The sequence below is a fragment of the Uloborus diversus genome, chromosome 9 (genome assembly GCF_026930045.1).
Source record: "Uloborus diversus isolate 005 chromosome 9, Udiv.v.3.1, whole genome shotgun sequence".
In the NCBI taxonomy this organism is placed as follows: domain Eukaryota; kingdom Metazoa; phylum Arthropoda; class Arachnida; order Araneae; family Uloboridae; genus Uloborus; species Uloborus diversus.
Window position 1 is genome coordinate 122692642 of NC_072739.1, and position 18481 is coordinate 122711122.

The 18481-nt window shown below is 31.3% G+C and overlaps 1 protein-coding gene across 1 annotated transcript; it reads right to left on the reverse strand.

Annotated features, from left to right (window-relative positions):
* Nucleotides 1–6330: 6330 nt before the first annotated feature.
* Nucleotides 6331–7844, reverse strand: LOC129230056 (adrenocorticotropic hormone receptor-like). The gene has a single exon (XM_054864442.1). The coding sequence runs from the start codon at nt 7806–7808 to the stop codon at nt 6480–6482; it is 1329 nt and encodes a 442-aa protein (XP_054720417.1). The 5' UTR covers nt 7809–7844; the 3' UTR covers nt 6331–6479.
* Nucleotides 7845–18481: the final 10637 nt, after the last annotated feature.

An 18481-nucleotide genomic window follows, 5' to 3' on the forward strand; every position in this document is an offset into this window, starting at 1 on the left:
GAACGCCAAAGAAGACAGAGAGAAAAGAAAAAAAGCTGATAAAACGAATGCCGTTCATCTACACCAAGAACAACATGATGTTCACATGAATAAACTTCAACCACAATCTCATGCTGAACCGTCATAGGATTAAATAATGATAATTTAATCCTGTGAAAGTTATCACTTCTGCCGAGCGTCCCGTGACGCACTTGGTTTTGTTTTTTTTTGGGGAGGGGGCGAAATTTACAATTTCGTGAATAGTATCTTCATTTTTTCTGCAGAACCTACGAGTTTAAAAAAAGTAAATAATAAAGTACCAATCTTGTTTACTGTCATAGAAAATTATATCAATTTCTATTCATTACCGAAAAAATAATTGAAACAAAAAATAATAATGTTTTAAATAACGATTCGACGACTTACTCTCAATAGTTATTCGTACAAAAAAAGTAACGTCACTCTTTATTATCATCTATGTCAAAACATTGAAGATGTACACAATTTCGTAATTTGAATTTTTTCAAATTGATCATCAACGCCTACGGGAACTTTTTTTAGATTATTTCTTTTATTATTTTTTTAATGAAAAAAACTCATTCTTTTTAATTTTTGTACATAAAAAAATTTTCATTTTACTGTTATTAACATTTACATTTTTTAAAAAAGTTGACTTTTGTTCAAAAATGCGGAAATTCGTAGAATAGTTGACTTAAAATAATCAATTGTAGTGATACATACATAACTGTACATATTATTGATTATGCTTTTTTTCTACATAAAAAGCGCAATTTGAGGGTATTTTCTGCGTTAAATTTGAGGCATATGATTAATTAGTAAGATGTATTTAATGGTGCATTTTTATTCTTGTCTCGTGATAATAAGCTATCTTATTTTGAACCGTACCATAATGTATGCCAGCGAAGAACACTTTGTTAAAGGCTTGCAAACAAAACAGGACCTAAAACATGTAAGCTTTTTTATATATGTTTATAAAAAAAACCTTTTTTCCACCAGGAAGGAAAATTTAACAAGTGTTAAACATACGGCGTTCTTTAAAATTAAACTAAAGGGTTCGCACATAAATTTAAAACCATTTGTGAAATTGAGAAAACTTTTCTACTTTACTTAATGAAAAGAAGCAAGGAAAAGAGTAGGAAAAAAAATGCAGAATATATTGAAGTAAAGACAGCAAGCACCAGCGTAATAGATATAAAATATCATTATCGAATAGAAATGAGAAAGAGGCCACACTATAGTTTCAACCTTTTTTCTTCTCTTTTTTTTCTTCTTTTCCTCGGTATTAAGTAAAACGTCGACATGCACAAAACAATTACCTTTTTGTGAGAAAAATGAGCAGAGGAGAAACAGCTCTGTGGTTTACACAAGTTACAAAATAAATTGCGCACTTTTATTTTCGTGTTATATTCACAGGTTTCATCACAAAGTTGATTTAAATAGTAGAGGGCTTACTTCTTTTTTTCGCAATGCAGAACCTGTCAGCACGTAGAGATAGTAGCGATCAAATAACAGGGGGGTTACATATTTTGTGCCTTTCTCGCCACATTACGGTGAAATTTAATGAAGTGTTTTATTATGTTTGCATACTTGGCTGAAAATTATGCCATTCCATTCATCAAACGATGGTGATCAGAACCATATTTCTGCATACAGCCAAAACACTTCCCTAGTGCTCGCTCTAGTTCTATTGCTTTTTTGTGGACTTCAGATTATTTGTATCGATAACCCCAAAGCTTTTTACATTAAATAAGGGGTTCGTAGTAGCCCCAAAACAAGTGTACACAATTTATTTTTGCATCACAACGTTCATTAAACCAACTTGTATAGAGTTTATATTTTTCCAAATAATTTGTGTATATTTTAACTATTTGAAATTTTAATCATTATGCTGTGTAAAAAATCCAAATAAATAGGAATCTAGTTTTCTTTTTCTTATAATAATTTCTGAATTTTCAAGCATTCTTCAGATGCAAACGAAAATTCTTGCTCTTCCAATAATTTTCAAATCTAAAAAAAAAAGGTTGCAAGTAGCAAATCTTGTCACTATTTAATCTTGAAGTTGAAAAAAAAAAAAAGAAACTTTTAACTCGCAACTTTTTTTTTTTACTCAAGACATACATTACAGTATATATTACTGAAGCAACATGGTTATTGATTAATCAGAGAAGATTAATTGAGTATTTTAATACTAAAAGATAATAATTCTCCATGCTACCACGTGAATTTTATACCACTTCATATACCTTTTAGAAAAATCATATTTACAGTTCATTTGATCAATTTTAGATACAGGAAAGTCATAAAATCTTTCCATGGTTTCTAAGTCTCATTTTACGAAAACTAAACTATGCTTTTTTTTTTCAATACATAAAACTATTCGTCAAGTATTTAATAAAAATGCTTCGTCAGTATATTTTACCAGGAGTATCTTTGGTAGCTTGAAGTACTAAAGATGGTATTCCAATTCGCAAGGTAAAGCATATAGAATGTTTGCAACAACAGCTGAAGGAATTAGAACACTCAACGCTCAACATAAGAGTCATTAGTGGATTTAAGGGGGTAGGGGGACCGTACCCCCCTTCCCCAAAGGATAAATTTATTTAACTATTTTATTCACCATTTTCAATTGACTTCTCCATAGCATTTCAAAAAATGCAAAATGAAAGAAATCATATTGTAGTTTCTTGGGAAAACCATTATATTAATGGAGACGGCATGTAATATCAATAATCTCATCTGTATCATGGCTTCAAGAACAAGTATTATATGTTTAATAGCCATGATTTTCTTAATTAAATAATATTTTGCATAATTAAAATACCATAAAATAATTTATAAAAACTCAAATGAGATATGGGTATTTGGGTTCATTGAATAAACTTGCTCTCGTGTTATAATCATTATGACATTGTTCCTAATTAAAACCGCTCATTTTACAGTATTTCGGTGACATTATAATTGGTTTAGTATTTAGTTGGTTTGAAACGTTAAAGAAGTTTTACGTTCACATTCAAAATATATTAGTGTATAATATTTATGTACTAAGAAGTAGATCATTAGTCGAAGGGATCCATAAACAAAAAAAAAACATTTTAAAATAAAGTAATGAAAACTTTATGATGAAACATCGTATGTAGCGGGAGGGTGATGCCTCCAAAAAAGATTTCTGTATCCGTTCTGATAAGAGTCACAAATGCTACGTCTACTGAAACAGGACAAGTATTTTTTTTCTTTATACTACGTGGCTATGTTTGGGATAACACCATTATATTTTGAAAACTAATTAAAGGTGCTGTGTATTATTTTTTTTTTTACTTTAGAAATATCTTTTCATGTACTTAAAAAAATTTAAACTAAGTATGACAGTTTTTGCGCAATAAATTCTGGTGTATAGGAAAAACTTTACGACCAACATGTATCTTTCGTATCGCTATGTCATTTACATCACATGCTTAAGTAACTGCTATTTTTTACAGCAAAAGTTTGTTTTAAATAAAGTAAGGGGACGTGGATTAAAGTGAAGTAGTTAATATTACTAACCTTTTTCCAAATGAACAAATTGGAAAAATTTTTTGAATATTACAGTACATATTTTCAAACGAAAAGAATAAAGAACAAAAGTACGAAAAAAATGTATTTTTAAATAAAACTTGCATTGAATTTTAATTTTTTTTAAATTTTTTCATTAAATTTGTACTCTAAAAAAATATTTTCCAATAAAAAAAATGTTCTTTGTTTAAAAACATTTTTGGCCAAATAATGAATAAATGAATTGATAACGAAACAGTAAATATTTTAGTGAATAAAATCAATAAATAAGAAAATAAGTGAGTTAATGAATAAAACAGTGAATTTTTCAAAAAAGAATACGAATGAATTAATTGATAAATGAAAACGCAAGTGCTTTAATATTTCATTGAATAAGTACGCGGAATAAACTGTACCATCTACTTTGCTTTGCATTCGACCGTACAAAACATGTAAAATAAAAACAAGCTTGATATAAATAAATAAGCACTGAACCGAACATTGGTATGTATAACGTTAATTAAATTAACTTTATCATTCCATAATGGCAAAAATAATTTTTGACTGATTACAAATTAGAGTGTCCCGTTCTGGAAACTGCTTGTATAATCATATATTTTGACCATCAAAAGTAACTTTTGACTCACGTGAATATAATACACGTGTTACTGCATAGTTGAAATATTAGTACGTAGATTCTTTTTAGCAGCCAAGTTTCAGGCCCCTAAGCCAAGGCTAAGGCATAACTACATGCAATAGACTGAACAGCCAGGATATCACATCCTCATCATCAGGATGTGATATAGTGGAGTAAATATTTCCAATTGTTTAATAGTGAAGATAAAGTGGAGTAAATATTTCCCCATTTCACTTTGTACCACATTCCCTTACATCATAAAATATGATTATACACAACATTCGTTTTATAGTCTCTTCGTTATTTATAATTTTTAAGCAACTACAATTCATATAAAAAATACCAAAATGTAAGGAATGTTCATGACTGAGCTCGATTTAGTGAAACTGTTTTGAATTTTGTTAGTTCATTGTTGATTTCTTTTTTTTATACGATAATTTTACTACTTTTTAAAAATGGTGAGATGCCTCAACTTTGCATCCGTTTTTTGACATTGAAAACACCAAGTATAAAACATTTAAATTAATGCTAACAAAAGCATTGCAACATAATTTGTCTTAATTTTTTTTAAATTCCTCAAGCCATTTGACTGACATATTAAATTTGTTTTACATATCAGTATAAATAAGTTTTCAACATCTGCAAAATCTTTGAATTTAAAAGAAAAATTATTCTTTGAAAAATCTTTCTTCGACGTTCTTTACACATAAAGTTTGCATTATATTTAAAAAAATGTAAAATCGACAGCTGAAACGCATATGCATTTGAAATGCTAAACTCTTATATAATCTAAATCTCAAAACCAGATACAGTATTTTATATGCTTAAGGAATACGAATATGAATTTTTAAAGTGCTAAGGGAATACGAATATGAATTTTAAAGTGCTTGGTTTTATATATTTCAATATTTAAACGTATTTCATCTTTAGAATGATAAAAACTTCAAATATACTTAAACTTTTACCCAGAAGGAAAGTTTGACTTTTCTTTTCTCTTATTTCAATATGAATTTCGAAAGAACCACAAATTGTATGTAACTTAGCTTCAAAAAAATGAGGAAATTGAAATCTAAGTCGAAAAGTTACCGTTAGGATATGTTCTGGCTTCATAGCAGCAGTAGGATATCTTAGTGTTATTTCTGGGATTAGATGTCTTCGTGTTGCTCTGAGGCGACGATATTTTATAATTTAGAAATAAATTAATTATGTGTGAATCAAGCGAGATGATCTTTTTTCAATTTTAGTAAGTGTCGGTTAGCGCAAATTTTCATTTAATTTTCCAATCAATGTAAATGCTCGGAAAAGAAATTTCGAAATCGGAAAAAAAACATTAAATAATTTCTATTCGTTCAATTAAATGCATTTATCGAACTGCAAAAGTCGTGTTGCCTCTGAAAAATGTTTTTTGCTTTCTGACGAGAGATTTTAATGACTTTAGCTCAAATCAAAACTTTAGATATATGTTTTCTTTTATCTTTTTTACTGTATTATATGAGCAAATCTAAATAAATAAAAAGAATTTGAAACATTTTATACTGAAAAAAAAAATTATAATCGTCTGTATATACATTGGTTTAGAGATTTGAAACGGTTTTTTTTTTTTTTTCGTGATAAATCTTGAGACAGTTCATGGTTTTAAAAAATCTTGTAAATTACTTAGCTTTACAATATTTTCATAGATAAAACTAATTATTTTCAGTTTATTTTGTCAAAGCCCTATAAGTTCTACTGAAATTTCATAAACTTGTAATTATGAAACTCTTTTGAGACATTTTATAATAGCCCTAGTGCTTGTTCCAGTCTTATTTTTAATTTATGGACTTTATCAGGAACTCACTGCTAAGTCTGTTTTTCGCTTAAAACATTTTGTAAATTCCACAGTTTTACAATATTTATCCACTTACCAATAGTCTTCAGTTTATTTTACCCGAGCAATAAATAATATTGGAAATTCTAAAACTTGCAATTATGAAACTCTTTTGAAGTACTTGAAAATTTTGTCAAATTTCAAATAACGTCAAGAAAGACTGAAATCGGTATATTTTTAAACAGAATAACAATACCTAAATATTGAAAGTAACTTTAATATGGAATGAGATATGAATAAATTACTTATTGTTTGATGTTTATAAAGGAGAAATATAACTTCAATCAAGTTTGCCATTTCTCACTAATATTATATGCCTTAAATAGAATAACAATTAAAACACACACAAATTCAAAAATAAATTACCACTTACAAGTTATTAAATTGAAGAAATATTCGTGGAGATATAGATAGATATCCGTAAAGACATTTTTAATATATCATTACTCAACAACGCGTCACACCATTGAATTTTGCCTTTCTTGAAGCTAACTGGAAAGTCAAGCGGTTTACATCTGTCCTTGAGTGCAGTGGAATATCAGTTGCAACAGATGAATCGAAACCGCAACGGGTTTTCCATATCATGGAAACTGCACTTTTAATCTCTGGCATGCGAATAACGTAGATTATAGGGTCCACGAAAGATTTAGCAACAATCATAGAGTTGATAAATATGAGCACTGGTACACGGGTTGGTATTGGTATTTGTGGAAAGGGAATCGGACAGTCAAGACAAGTAAGGACGAAGAAAATTACACCAGGCATCCAGCCAAGGATGTACGTCCCAAGGATAAGGAGAGTGGTGATAATGGCTTTGACATTTTTATGTAGCTGCCTACTCGAAGGACACTGTACAAGGCCGTTTTGATGTCTTCTGACCACTACGAACATGTGTGCGTACATGGCAGACATCAGCAGAAGGGGTACAAAGAACAACACGGAAGTTGTGACTCGAAATGGCACGCGAAGAAGGAAATCATATCGTGAGCAATATATCGATTGAAACCCGTCATCTGGAACCAAAGAAAAGTAAGTCATGAAGAACGCAACAGGTAACAACCACATAATCACTATGGCAATCATAGCAGTTCTTCTGGTGACTATAGCATGATAGTGCAGTGGTCTGAGGATTCCTATGTAATGGTTAATGGCTAGTGCTAGCAAATGGAGAACAATGATCACAACTCCGCCAAGTCTGAATGCTTCAAGAACGAGGATGTAGCACAAGTTGTAAAGACCCAACGTCAAGCCATATACCGTTGGTAATAAGCTGTTTACTATCAGGCCAAGACCAATCACAAGCGACGCGTAGGCATCGGCAACTGCCAGTGACAAACTTAAGCAGAGTGTTGGTGACACCCTACGCACCCATCGGACGCTGAAGACGAGGAACAAGTTAAAAATCATTGACAAGCAACATCCGATTAGCATCACTGGCACAACAGTCTTATAAAGTTCCTTGACGTCTTCTTCCTCCTCGTCAAATACTGTCAAAAAAGGCGAACTTGTTGCAGAAGATTCATTGCGACCAGTGACATCATGTTCAGGCTGATGAACATTGAGCTGGAGAACGGTGGTGTTGAGCAAAAACTCGCGACAAAGTCCGAATGGCCGGTTGAGCTTCAGGCATTCCAACAAATCAACTCCGTGACGCAATCGAGCGGCTGTAGGTTGATCAACAAGTCCTGAAGAGGTGATGTGTTGAGCTTCCAGCCGCGAAGCCGCGTGTCTGAAGTGGCGCTGTAGCTGGAGCAGAGCGGGGGAGAGTTCCCGCATGTTATCCGGAGAGTGATTTTCTCACCGCTCGACGGAAAGCAAGAATTCATGCGGTTTAAGGAGAGAGGAAAACTCGGGGAGTTGATTTCAGGATTGCGCCGCTGCTGCCCCCTATGCCCGCCCAGTTTCTCTGCCACTTCGAGCAGATTTAGTTTGCTCATTAACGCGATTTCTTTTTTCGGGCAAATATTTTCCTCCAGGTAATAAAAGCGATTCAAAGTGATTCAAGAAAGATGCATTGCTAGGAGAGCACTGAATACTTTTAATCGTACTTATTAAAATGATAATGAAAATTTGTATATAAGTTATTATTTTTTCTTCTGAAATATATAGTAAAATTCTGGTCATTGTGGCATTTTTTTTTCTCTCTCCGCAGAATGTCCGACTTCTTCCAATATTCTGCTTATTTAATAAATTTTGCTGTTAAGAAAAGATTTATCGCAGTTGGGACTTTAAAAGCTCAAATAATAATAACAATAATCTTTCAGTTTTATATAGGGTTGGTTGGGGTAAGTGGGATCGCTTTTGAAAATAGTTCGTTTTTGAAACCTTTTACATAAGTTTTGAAACAAAAAAATGTAAACTTATTGTCCTATTTTATCTTGGACACTATTAATAAACAAAAGTTCTTCATTATTTTCTAAAATAATGCTTTAAATAATCTTAACGATTATATTTTTTAAAAAATTGGATGGGTGTCCCACGTAGTAAGGGGTAAGTGAGTCACCCCACCCCCTTTTTATCTAAATTTAAATGAAGCACTACATGATAAAGTGTGTGTGTGTGTGTGTTTTTTTTTTTTTTTTGGTAAATGCATCCATTTATGAGATATTTACTGTCTTTTAAATCTGTATTACTGGAAATTTTAAACCGAAAAACAAAACAATTTCATTTGTGAAATTTATTGAAAGCCAAAAGGGATACATTTTACTTTTACACAAAAGATGTGTTTAATGAACGTAATACAGGTGTTTAAGATCAATTTGAGTAAAATTGCCAAGACTATAATTTGAAAAAAATTGGAAACACTAAATGACTGCGTTTATGTAAAGTTGGCTAAGAAAGAACCATTACCGCTTCATCCTCAGTAATTATTCCAACATCATTTGCACTATTCCAATAAAAAGTCACTATTTCTATTCGTTCTTGCAAATTCAGCAGTATTTTTTACTTTTATATCACCAAATTTCAACATCAGACCTACTTAAATCTTAATGACTTTCTTTTATGTTTTTTTAACAAATACATAATTACCAGCTTTAGCCGTTTTTGTAACTGAACTATCAATTCCTACTAAGTCGTCATAGTTGTCTTGTATTTCAACAATACAAATATTTAATCAGAGTTGCTTTTGATTTTGAAATCCTCATTATTATAGGGGGACCCACTTATTACTACGTAAAGCAATTATGTACGGGCAAGTGGAATCCCTCCTCTTAAACAATTATTAATAATATTTTATACACAAACTATTGTTGCTGTATGAACTTTAAGTTAACTATATGTGAAAAACTAATTATCTTAAAAAAAATAATAGTCAAAACTAACCTGTTGCTTGAACTCGCAAAAAAATTTCCTTCAGAATTTTTTTTTTTTGACTAAGTGTTATGACCTAGAAAAAAATTCCACTGTGATGAAATTTCACATGATATGTGCAAAAAAGTTTGAAAACTTTATCCATATTTCAGGTTTAGGGGGGTACTTACCCCAGTGACCCGCGTCCTACAACCCACCCTATTCAAGCATTTAAATTGAGTGCTTTCAAGCGACACCGATTTCATGATTCTGAATAAATTCAAGTTACATCTCAATTTAAAAGTAAATGGGACAGGAAAGTTTTACAATTATGTACAGATTTACTTTTAAACTTATTTATTTTAAGCTTAGAATGTTTTTTTTTAAACCATTATATATTTCTTTGAAATTTTCACGTTTTATGTTCATAATAATACTCAAATGAAAATTTTGTGTTAGGACTCCCACTTTTTCCTAAACCTCTGCTTTTATGGCCAAAAGCGGTCTTTTTTATTCAAAAAGTGACTGTTGGTTAAAACTTAGCAAATTATGAAATTTTCCTTCAGTTGACTCTTCGATATCTCTTCAAAACGCTGCGAAAATCGAAACTTTTTATCATTAACAGCTTTTGAGAAAAGGTATATAAAGTTTAGCAATTTAACCTTACGAGTATACAGGGTACCAACTCCCTTAAACGAAAAACACTACTTTCCACAAAACACAGTTTAGTTAACCTTTTGGTTATTCAGAACATTTACTGCCGAATACAAAAGTGGGAAAGATTGCATACGGTTGATAGCCGCGTTCATTTTTTGCTTCAACAATTAAAATTCGTCTTCAAAAGCATTTTCGAAAAGTTTCTACTAATTGGAATACTGACTTAAAGAACATACTATGATAAAAAGAACCACAATTTTTTGAACAACTTTTTGTGTCTGTGGCAGTATCTCTAAACGCTCGACAGTTATTTTAGATGTTGGTGGGATGGGAAAGACTTTTTGCTATTCTCAGAAGGTCAAAAAAGCATTAGTCTAGGATTCCTCGGTTTAAGATCTCGTATACAGGGATATTAGCTTATTTTCTGAACAATGAAGCCATTCATCACAAATAGTTATTCGGTAAGAACTATAATGTTCAATGCAGCATAGGATAAACCGACTAGTATATGAACTCACAAACGCAATTTCATTTTTAAAATCCATAACATTGTTAAACACTGACATTTAGTGCATGACATTAAAAACATTTTAATATTTGTATTTATCGTTTTAAATAATTGGGAGAACTTTTACGCATCTAAGTCCCATTTTTCAGTCGGAGTGAGGATTGAAACGAAAAAAAGTCGCACCAATGCAATGAAAATGTTCACTTTGTTCACTTATTCAGTCATTTATTAAATCACTTAAGTATTTATTTATTAATTAACTCATTTATATTCCTTCATTTACTAATTTATTTATTTGTTCATTCATTTACTTTTTTTGTTATTAATTTACTATTTTATTCACTCATTCATTTTTTCTCATATATTAATTTATTGATTAATTTATCCATTTATTGTTTCCTTCTCTATTATTCATTTGTTCTTTTAATAAATCATTTATTTGATCAAAAATATTTTTAAAACTCAAATAGAAAAACAATTTTGACCCCTTGGGAAAAAAAGGGGGAAAGGTCCAATTTTATTTGAAGAGAAAAATTTATTACCAAAAATACAAATTAATGTTTTAATGAAAGTTTCATTAGAAAATACATTGTTTTTCTTTATGTACTGAAATTTTCAAAACAATTTTCGAGCTTATACATTTTCAAAAAAGTAAGTTTTCCTGATTATTTCAATTCGCCCCGCATCCAAGATTTTAAAATAAAATATTACTACCACTTTCCAAGTTCATTTTTGACATAGAAAAGCAAGATGATCGTCTGCAAAATGAGCAACGTCATCTCAAAATAGTGATACTTAAATTTAATCTCAACATATTAAAACACATTAGCAAGTATGACGAACGCAAGTTATACGAAAGTTATTGCACAAAACAGAGTTTAAAGATCGAATTGCCGTTATAAATTTAAGAAAAAATAACACTCCTTGCTTCGTATTCCTCGGGTTATAAGTTTCAAAACTTCAGAGGAAGTAAAATTTATTAAACTATATGGATGACTAACTTTTAAAACATGAAGATTAACGTCTTTCGGTTTCATAAATTTTGAAACTTCAGATAGATGAAACTTTCCGCAAACACAAACATTGTCACAATTCCGATATTGCTAAATGTTTTCATGTGTGACGAAATGCGAAGTTTATAAGGTGTTACCAAAGTTTTAATATTCTTTGAAACATCAAAGCTCCTAATAGTAGAGAATTAAGAATCGAATGTATATGGAGAAATAAAGATTTAAAAGTTTTTGCTTGAGCAATTTTAACTTGATAACATACTTTAAACATAAATCCCTTGGGAATATATCTTTGCATTTATTTTGAATATCTTTAGAGTAAGTTTTCACATTTATCTTCTGCGTGTGTACGTTTGTCGCACTATCGTTTAAACAAAGTCAGACTCTTTTACATAAGTAGTGTATTCCTACACAGGTAAAAAAATTATAGACTCAATTTTTTTTAACAGCCTATGAGAAGCATTCTTTCAAGAATTCTTTTACAAAGAATATCACTGAATTCCAAATGGGGGATTTTGAAACAATATATAACATGAATTCGGAGAAATTCAATTTAGTTCCGTGCAGTTTCGTTTGGTATAAATTATTATCCAAAACTAAGTTACAGATTAAAATGTAATAGTAGTGGAATATGGGGCAAAGTAAAATACCGGGCCAAAGTGAAATGGTGAAATATTTGCTCTAGTTTTAGCGTCATCTATCAGGTCATATTTTATCTATGTTGTAACACACGCAGGCTATTCCAGTCGTGAAAAATGCATCTCTCTGAAGATCAATGCATATGATAATATACGCAGTTTTCAAAAATTGATTTTTCAAAACAATTCCTTTTTTGCGATGTGTGATTTCTATACATGAGTTTGATAACGTCGCTCTTCAAACCCAGTTTTCATCATTCTGACTACGCGTTCAATAACGAGTTCGAAACTTAGCTGAAAAAGAAGCAAAAATAAATTTTTCTGTTATTCCTTTCATGAATTATTTTAAATGCGATTATTTGACAAATAAGTCTTGCAGATCACTTACTGGAAACAATCTTCTTAAAAAGGAATATTTAGTTTTCATTTCGAAAATATATTTAAGAAAAAGGTCGTTTCCTTGAAAAAATCAATCAAAAATTTCTCTCAGTTTCCCATAAAATACATCTTCAACTTTATTCCCCGCAGGAAAACTCTTACGAAGAGAATTTCAGAAAACAATCACATCTTCTCTGCAATATTTTTGGTTTCAGCCAAACAAAAAGAGAACTCAAAGTTTGCGTATCTTAAAACAAAGGAAAACTAAAAATGATTTTGAAATGACTCTCGAGAAGATATTTTCATTTCGTTTGAAACTACCCTCTGTGTTTTATTTCAGAAAAAAATGTCTCTTCACCAATAAATGCATGCTTCCTAAATTTAAAACTTCACTCAAAATTAAGTGCTTTTCCATTTAAGTTTCTATACATTTAAAAAGGGGAAAATGGAGAAATTGGATGCGAATAATTTCGCATGAACATGTTAGAGTGATAGTATCATAAGTCAAAAAACTAACAAATTCAGTCGAGGGTAAAATTTAAATTTTTCTTTAGTAAGGGTGCACTGTACAATATCTTAACTGCTTCATAGCAACTTCACTGATAAAACTGGTGACTATATTGATAAAACTGTCTAACGTTACACCAGTCTAATCAGTTAAGTTATTCCATTGCTATGGAGGAAACTAACCGCCGGAATAAGGTTACACATTTTTGTACAGTGTAGTAGTTTAGAAGTTACGCAAAAAAAAAAAAAAAAAAAAAAAAACTAAAATATATGTCCCACTAGCAACGCACAAAACTTGTCGACTAACCGAAACGGCAATTCAGGTAAAAACGAGCTGATGTGTGCATCACGTGACTTCCTTTTTACTACAATTTAATGTCATTTTCTCATTATTGGCACTTTTAATGTGATTCAATAATTTACTCTCTAAATATTACCAACAGTGGCCAAATTGAAACCAGATTTAAAATTTAAAAAAAGTAAAAAATATTTAAAAATATTTCTTTAAAAATCGCCAAGTTGGTGACAAAACTTGGCGACCAAAAACCTGGCGATATATCGCAAAGTGTCCGCCAAACTATAACACCACTTGAGTTTACATCGAAATTAACAATGATTTCCTCCTAAAAAGGGACAAAAGACCCCCATTTGGAGCATCCGAATGCAACCAAAAAGGGAGGTGCACAACTAGACCCCACTAGGAGTCTACTTACTAAATTTCAACTTTCTAGGACATTCCGTTCTTGAGTTATGCGACATACATACGCACATACATACGCACAGACGTCGCGAGAAAAATCATTGTTTTTTCTCGGGAATCGTCAAAATGGTTATTTCGCGTGTCTGTATGTTCTTAGGCACTTATTCACGTGTGGTCGAGTCGAAAAAAAAACTCAACATTCATTCGGGGGTGAGCAAAATGGAAATTAAGGTCGATTTTTCAGTGAAAATTTTTTCGCGAATACAATACTTCCTTTTTTTTTGTAAAAGGAAGTAATAATAGCTGTTTAAGTCAGTTTCCATACCACTGATTGTATCAGCAGCTACAAGTTTTGCTGCGGGGTAGGGGGTATCATTCACTCCATAAAAATTCTTGCCTGAATTAGACAGTAGGGTAATTCCACGAAAATGTCAACGTGAGCACCAAAATTATATTAACAAAACTATAAGTATTGTATATCATTTAAAAGCTTGAAATATATATTTTTAAAGTGTACCAATTTAAATTTTAATTTCTAATTTTTAGTATTGAAAATAAGCCGTAACAGATGTCTATGTCCTTTCCTGATTTTTTGGGGAAAATTTGGTCTGTAGGCATCAAACTTTTACCTAAAAAAATCTAACTAAGAAGGAAATATGGAAATTAGCATAAGTTTCGGGATACAGTAAGACGTTTTGTGAGTATGCAAATTTTAGACTCACGACGTTACTGGTCTTGTGATAGCGCTGAATAGCGATATAAAGGATTGGGCGCGTGATGACCATTGTAGTTCAAAAGCAAAGTTTGACGGGACTGAATCAATTGACGAACTTGCATTTATTCACTTTTACTTGTTTAGCCCAAAATGATCGTTTCGTTCTTAGAACACTTTTCAACGCCTTCTGAATTTCAGAGCACAATACATTATCGTCATTGGAATGTTCTAGAGTTCTGGCATTAGTTTATTTCTCTTGGCATCGAGTTAAATTACTTTTTTACGCGCTACATAGCCCAATGGAATCCGTCCTTAGCAATTGTCCATCAGTGTATGAGGCAATGAGAAGCAAAGAGATGTAAGTGCCAAAATTAAAAATTGGAGATAACCAGCACAAGTGTTAGGTCAACTTTTCCTCTATTTTGGGGCGAGAAAAAGTACTAGCAGTCTTGGTAGGGCTGCTATACAGCATGATTTATATTTAAAAAAATCATTAAATGCCTACCTAGAACCGGAACTTAAAATGCGTTTCACTCAACGTTATTAATATTTTTTACAGAAAAAGGCAACATACAAGTCGATAGGTCTCCTCTAGCTACTAGTATCCAGTGAAAGAAAAATATTGCTATTCAGAACTTGAAACGCCACCAAAGTGTCTACATGCAAGTACAGATAGTGCTCGCAGGAGCTATGTTTGCTGCAAGTCGTCAGAAAGAATATGAAAGACGGGAATAGATAAAAGCTTGCAGTTCCTTGATTACTGTGATCAAAAGTTACTGAGAATCAGCGTACACTTTAAAAAAGAAGTGAAAATACCATTACACCTATTTCAGACAAATCATCTGCTGGGTATGGGTCAAATACAATGGGCTACTGAAAAACCTATTTAATGTCACCTCAAACATTCATTGGTGTTCTTTGCTGTTCCTGAAAATGTCGATCTAGATAAAATGAAAGTAACATTATCCAAGCACTGGGTAAGCCAATATTCAATCGTAGAAGACATTACTGAATCCTTAAATTTAATTTAAACAAAACAAATGTTCTATTCTATATGTTATCTGAGAAGAAATCTATAAAAAAAAATATCCACATAAAAAAATAATACATGTTTTGGCATTTTCTATAGCAATTAGATGGTTTTAGTCAGTCCAAATGGAACAAATCCTTATTTATTAAAGGGTAAAGTTTGATTTTTTGGTCAAAAAAGTTTCAAATCCGCCCCATTTTTTCAAAAGAACAAATTTTTTAAATCCCCAGTTTTAGTTCCACTAATTTTAGTTTCAAGTACTTTGATATAAGGGTTTGAGGTGGTCACATAGATTAGAGTTTTGGTGAAACTGCAACTATCAACATTTAGGCTTTCTCTGAAAGTTGCATATATCCAAATTTAAAATGTCAATATCTCCTTGAGTTTTTGCTAGAAAATTTCCTACTCTGGGACATAACCTGTTATGCCTTTGCGCTCAATTCTGTACCAAAAAATATGAATGAAGCTATTTTGATACTAGCCTTACTTATTTCTTCCACCTTCTGAAAATTCTTCATCTGCATTTCAACTGATCTTGTTGATTTTTAAAATTAATTTCATCTTCTCAATCGATATGCGTTTTACCTTTCACTTTTGGATAAAATGATCGTAATAACAAGAAAACGAGCTAATGTGTGCCTCACATGACTTCCTTTTACTCCAATTTAATGGCATTTCCTCATTATTGGCAATTTTAATGTCATTCAATAGTTTACTCTCTAAATATCACCAACAGTGGCCAAATTGAAACCAGATTTAAAAAAAAAACCGCCAAATTTGTGGCCAAGTTGGCGAATGCAACCAAAAGAGGAGATGCACAACTAGACCCCACTAATAGTCTCCGTACCAAATGTCAACTTTCTAGGACATACCGTTCTTGAGTTATGCGACATACATACAGACATCCACATCCGCACAGACGCACATCCTCACATACACACATACAGTGGCTCCCAAAAGTCTTCGTACACCTACGACTTTCAACGAAATAGGCCCCAATCCATTGGTTAGAATTAATATTTTAGAATAGGTATTTAATTATAAGATCTATGATCAACTTTTTAACAAAACGACATGAAAAGTTTTTAAAAAAATATTAAAACTTAATTTTTTAAAAATCAAAAACCAAAAAGTGCCGGAAATTTTATCTCACAAAAGTCTTCGTACACTTTATAAAATGTCTATATATTATTGAATAATCTAACTTTTGATTAAGTTATTAATTAGTAGAATATCATACAGTACTCATAACACCTTTTAAACGTCTGGGAATATATTTCATTCTTTTTCTTTCTTTTTTTTGCGTAATTTCTAAGTAAGTGTTCAACCACACTTCGAGTCTTACTGTTTCTAGCTTTATTTTCATTTTAAAGCCCTATTTTCGTAATCTAGCCTCCAGATATATCTAAATACATTACATTAAGTTAAAATCTGGAGATTTAGGGGGTATTTTCAAAACTTTAGGACAATTTTCCAGGCACTAGACGCAAACGTTGAAAACCGTGTGCTTCTTATCGTTATCTTGATTTAAAAAAAAAAAAAAAAAAAAAAAAAAAAAAAAAAAAAACAAAGTTGTTTCCAATAACCAAATTTTTGGTTAAGAGTTCAAAATTGGTTTTTAAAATATTTAAAGGAACAGCATGATTCATTATTTCATCAAAAAATTACAAACTACCAAGTCCTGATACTGATATGCACCCTCACACTAGAACACCTCCACAGTCCTGATTAACTGATCCAAATAAGTTCTTAAGATTAAGTTCCTAATTTTTCTTCTACTTACAGTTATACAACATTTTAACAAAATATGTTGAATTAATTTTATCTGTAAGTAAGAAGTGATTCTAAAACGTTTTTTGCTTATTTATCATTGATTTTGCGACGAAAAGCGTAAGCTTTCTGTTTTTCGCACGACCAAGAAAATTTCTGCGGGAAGAGGTCCCATTTAATCCAGCTAATCAGAGAATTTGGCGAACAATTTTAGGTGAAAATTAAATGTAAAATGTTTCATTTTACTCTGCAGAAACATTTACAGCACTGAAATGTGTATTTTTCGTAAATTTTTTAACATTTAATCTCCGATCATGTTTTATCAAATTTGCCGGTTTACCTTTTCTTACCTTGTTTTCGGTCCGATTCCTTTCTTTAAAGCATTTTATCAAGCACTTTACTATACAAACAAATAAATTAACTAATTTAGAGACATTTCAAACCAATTTACCACTACTGTGGGAAAAAAATTCAAATTTTGAATGGTGTTAGCGGTGTTTTACGTATACCAGCTGTTTTACAGTAATAAGCAAAACATTAAGGAATAAATAAGCACAAATTGAAGCCAAATGACTTATAAGGGTCAACACAATGCAAAAATATTAATAAAACGGCATATGATAATTTTAATCATGAATTTATTCGAAAATATTTGAGTGTACAATGACTTTTGTGGCGTGTTATTTCTCTGTCTCTTCGTTTTCTGACCCATTTCAATGTTTTGAAAAAACCAATGGGTAGTATTTAGAATGAAATAGGAATGATGTGAAAAAATATTGGACTTCATATTCGAATTCAGTTTTGAGTTATTTTGGTTTTACTAAAAAATTTCAAAGTGCACGAACACTTTTGGGAGCCACTGTACGTACATACAGACGTCACGAGAAAACTCGTTGTAATTGATTCGGGAATCGTCAAAATGGATATTTCACGTGTCTATACGTTCTTAGGCTTTTTTCCACGTGTGGTCGAGTCGAAAAAAAACTTAACATTCATTCGGGGTTGAGCAAAATGGAAATTAAGGTCAATTTTTGAGTGAAAATTTTTTCGCGAATGCGATACTTCCTTTTTTGTAAAAGGAAGTAAAAAGAGAGTGATTAAACATTTTTTTTTTCAAGCGGGGGGGGGGGCGAAAAAAAAGTAAATAAAAATTGTTGCTACTCTTATTTTGCGTAATACTAGATATCTGTGGGAAAACATTCAAATATTTCAAGTCATTTTAGAAGTAAAGCATAGCAAAATTGA